Source organism: Sinocyclocheilus anshuiensis, unplaced genomic scaffold (genome assembly GCF_001515605.1).
Source record: "Sinocyclocheilus anshuiensis isolate Anshui unplaced genomic scaffold, SAMN03320099.WGS_v1.1 scaffold1272, whole genome shotgun sequence".
NCBI classification, from domain to species: Eukaryota; Metazoa; Chordata; class Actinopteri; order Cypriniformes; family Cyprinidae; genus Sinocyclocheilus; species Sinocyclocheilus anshuiensis.
Genome location: NW_015547713.1, coordinates 782,110 through 786,783, shown reverse-complemented (window position 1 = coordinate 786,783; position 4,674 = coordinate 782,110). Strand labels below are relative to the sequence as shown.

At 33.1% G+C, this 4,674-nt stretch overlaps 1 protein-coding gene across 3 annotated transcripts in view; it reads right to left on the bottom strand.

Annotated features, from left to right (window-relative positions):
- Positions 1-2,249: 2,249 nt before the first annotated feature.
- Positions 2,250-4,674, bottom strand: part of LOC107704100 (T-cell activation inhibitor, mitochondrial-like) — a 17,933-nt gene continuing 15,508 nt past the window's right edge. For all 3 annotated transcript variants that reach the window (XM_016506949.1, XM_016506950.1, XM_016506947.1), the window contains exon 11: positions 2,250-3,045. In XM_016506949.1, coding sequence (XP_016362435.1) covers positions 2,820-3,045 — 226 coding nt within the window. In that variant the 3' untranslated portion in view covers positions 2,250-2,819. The remainder of the gene's footprint in view (positions 3,046-4,674) is intronic.

Here is a 4,674-nt window from a genome sequence, read left to right as displayed (position 1 = left end):
GCAATTCGGCATAGAAACGCAGTTTAATAGCTATTGCCTTTATGTATGTATGTATTTATTTACACTATATAATTGATTGTCTGTTCGCAGCCCTAACAACAATGGTTGATCATAGTAGTAGATATTCAAGTATTTTCAAGTAGTTTCATTCATAATGATAATTTATTATAGACTTCAGGCAGGGTTTTTGACTAAAATGAGAAGAAAAAAGAAAATCCTCCCTGCCCACAGGGAAGCAAATACGTCTGACTGCTTGCTGATAGCCTCTGTCTCAATCCTCCATGAGTAAATCTGTCTAAAAACAGACAGTGGTGGGGGGTGGGGGGCAGAGCATGAACAGACTCACAGGTAAGAGTGATGATTCACGTTCAGTCGTTCAGGGCTGAGATAATGCTCAAAAATGTGAGGGTGCCTGTAAGTTCAGCTTTGAGATGCATTACAGGACATCTGCGCTACCAGTCACAGTTTGAAATAATTGGGATTTTTTTTTTTTATGTTTTCGAGTCTCTTGTACTCACAAAAACTGCTTTTCAAAAATAATTTATTTATTATATATTTATTATATTAATAATTTTTTTGTACAATTTTTCAGTTTTATATTTTAGTATATTTTATTCCTGTTATGGCAGCCGTTATACTCCAGTCTGGGGCCAGTAATTTATTTATTTTTAAGAAATGAATATTTCAAGAAATGAATACTTTTATTCAACAAGGATGCATTAAATTGATCAAAGGAGACAGTTACAGTAAAGATAAATTATTAGTACTTAATCACCAATAGTAATTGATAATAAATCAGCATATTACAATTATTACAATAATTTCTGAAGAATCATGTGTTAATAAATGTCTGGAGTAATGGCTTGATGAAAACTTACCTTTGCCATCACAGAATTAAATTACACTCTTTTCAATTGTAATATTTTACTGTTTTTATTGCATTTTTTTTAATCAAATAAATACAGCTTTGGTGTGCATGAGACGTCAACCAAGAACATAATAAATAAATAAAATATTCCAAACTTTTGAATGGTATTTAATGTATGTTACTCATAGTATATGAACAACACAAAGGTTTTTAAAAGAAAAGTTATTTTTACTTACCTGATGTCTTTCAAAACTTTTATTACTTGTAATCAAGTGAACAAGTCATGTGAACAAGTTTTATGATGATTTTAAAGTGCTTTTTTGTCCTTTGAGAGCTTGACAACCTGTGGTCACCTTAAACTTGTTGTTAGAGAGCGGCTCAGACAGTTGGATTAAATTCTCTTTTGATGTCATGAGGCTGAGTAAATGATGACAGAATTTTCATTTTTGGGTGAACTGTACTAATTATAGAGGGTACTGCAACTTTTGACTCTGCAATAATTTTTTGTATCTATTCAACAATAAGAAACTATTTGTCAACAGCAGAGTGATACGTGTTATGCTATGTAGTGCTATGACGGCTCACTAATGAATAAACACCTGTAGAGACAGAAAAGTCTACACACTAGCATCTGCTTGCATATAAAAAAAGGAGTCGTATTTTCTGTAATAAGTGACAGCATGTCACTGATGCCATCATTATTGTAATTAACCTGAGCATTCCTTTAAAATAGCTATTCTAACTATGGATCATCAGTAGACTGCAAAATTGGGAAAACATTTATCTACTATAAATGATGTGATAATATAATACTAATATTACACAGATTCATATATCACACAACTGAATTATTATATCATTGTATTATCATTTATTCATACCTGTTAGAGTGGAAAATTCATGGAATTGTATGTCAAGATGTCAATGACAAAATCTTGTAAACATTGTAAACCAGATAGGTACATTAACAATGTATACAATAGCGACTGGTAACATTTGAACCATTGTTTAAATTTTGTGGTTGCACGGTTCAATATTTATCATACATACAGATATCACAGTATAAACCTTTGAAACACAATAGCAGCAAACAACATGGATACACTGTACACTACATCTCAAGACAGACAATATTACAGCATTTAGGATTGATAATGAACATACGCTACATCTGAAGAGAACACTTTTCCCATTTCTTAATACTTGGATATACTCAGCATTTGGACAAACTCTTTTGTCCAAACACAACTGAGTTTTGACTGTGCATTTTAGATTTCGGCAGATAGTATTACACTCTTCAAAACAACCCAATAGCTCGGTTTGTCTCTTTTTAACCCAGCGCTGGGTTATATTTAACCCAGCATTTTTTAGAGTGTAAAGTTAGTAAATGTGTTTATCTCCAGTCAGTCGGGAACACTGGGGTTTTGAAATGATAAAGAAGACTCAGTCACTCATATGGAGCATGATTCCAACACTACACTGAACATCAGAACCAACCAAAAATGTGCATTAGAAAACCCAAAGTTGCATGTTAAACTAACCAAAACGTGATTATAATTCCAGCATTATAAACCTCTGATATGGTGTAGCTAGCAACTGATTGTTTTAAGGCAAAAAATTGCCTTATCAGTTTTTCCAAGAGCTATTTTCTATAATAGATTGAGATATGATGATGACCCTGTCAAAATTATGACCCTGAAGTGTTCGGCTCATGAGTAATGTGTATGGTTTGGCAGTGCAAATAAACATCAAACCCTCTATGCTAAGTTATAATATCACATGACTGGGGCCCACTGCCTCAGAAGCACAACACTATATGTGCTAGTATTTTAGAACCAAAGTGCATTTATGATTATGCCTATACACTAGGCCAAAATCTTCCAAAAATTCTGACTACTTTATTACAGCCTGAGAGGCATAGTGATAAAGTCCAAATACAGTTCAGAGTGTTTCAGCCCTTCCAGTCCCAGGGAATACACAGATCCCCATCCTGCATGACTGAATAGAAGTGAGAGATGCAGAGATGAAGGCCCTGCATCTGAGGGGATCTCTCCTCCATCAGACGCCTGCAGCAGGGGATCATCTGACTGCTCGACACACTGGGCTCTTTACACAGACTGTGCAGAGACAAATCCTGCAGACAACTGGAAATGATGTCTTCTTCCTCTGCCTCCAACCTGCATAGAAGGGAATAGGATCAGGATCTTAAAAAGTATACATTTTATATATTTTTCTGAGCAAAAAAATAAATACCATACATTTTTCCCTGATTTACAGAAGAGACCCACTAAAATGTCATTCAGTGTAACAATCTTGTCAGGCATATTTACAACAAAAATCAATTTATGACATATTAAAAAGACTGATTACTTTCACCCCAAATACTAATTAGTTGTAATTTGACATTTCAAGGCCTATTTCTCTCAAATATTGTTCACAAATCTGTCTAAATCTTTGTTAGTGAGCACTTCTCCTTTACCGAGATAATCCATCCACCTGATTAGACAGCATGATTATTGCACAGGTGTGCCTTAGGCTGGCCACAATAAAAGGCCATATATATATATCCTTTTGTCTTGTAATCCTGATTATGTTTGAAACAAGAGAAAATATCATCCAGGGACACAAAACATATGCTCCACAGAAGATTTTTTTTATTTTTGACAGTTTTGCTGATCAGGTAAATGTATTATGATTTAATGTTTAGATTGTTGTTTTTGTACCTGGAATACAAGAATAAGATATTGTTAAAAATATGAAAGTCTATATGATTTTTAGTGTAACACTGAGATTTTCATCATTCTTTTTGTTATGGATGACGATTTAAAAAAATGTTTTGCTCTTATGTTAAGTTCCTCATGCTAAACAAGGCTGCATTTATTTGATCAAAAACAGTAATATTTTGAAATATTTTTACAATTTAAAATAACTGTTTTCCATGTAAATATATTTTAAAATGTTACTTATTCCTGTTACTTATTACTCCAGTCTTCAATGTCACATGAAATCATTCTAACATGCTGATTTGGTGCTCAAGACGCATTTCTTATTAATATCAGTGTTGTACTGCTTAATATTTGATGAACAGCAAGTTCAAAAGAACAGCATTTATTTGAATCAGAAAATGTTCGTAAAATCTTAAAGTCTTTTCTGTCACTTTTTATCAATTTAATGTATCCTTGCTGAATAAAAGCATTCATTTCTTCCCAAAAAGACAATAATTCTAATGGCTAAAAATAACCCTTATACTAGGCTAAATTATTGAAGAACACTTCTATTGTATTTTTCTTTTCTTTAGGTATAACAGAATATTCTATGGAAGCCCGTTTCCGCCACTGAATAAAAAAAATACAAAAAAAAGGTTATTGCGACTTTTTATCTCACAATTCTGACTTTTTTTTCACAGAATTGTGAGATATAAACTCGCAATTGCGAGTTATAAAGTCAGAATTGCGAGATATAAAGTCACAATTGCGAGATAAAAACTCGCAATTCTGACTTTTTTTCTCGCAATTGCGAGTTTATATCTCGCAATTCTGACTTTTTTTCTCGCAATTCTGACTTTTTTTTCTCGCAATTGCGAGTTTATATCTCGCAATTCTGACTTTTTTTCTCGCAATTCTGACTTTTTTTTCTCGCAATTGCGAGTTTATATCTCGCAATTCTGACTTTTTTTCTCGCAATTCTGACTTTTTTTTCTCGCAATTGCGAGTTTATATCTCGCAATTCTGACTTTTTTTCTCGCAATTCTGACTTTTTTTCTCGCAATTGCGAGTTTATATCTCGCAACTCTGACTTTTTTTCTC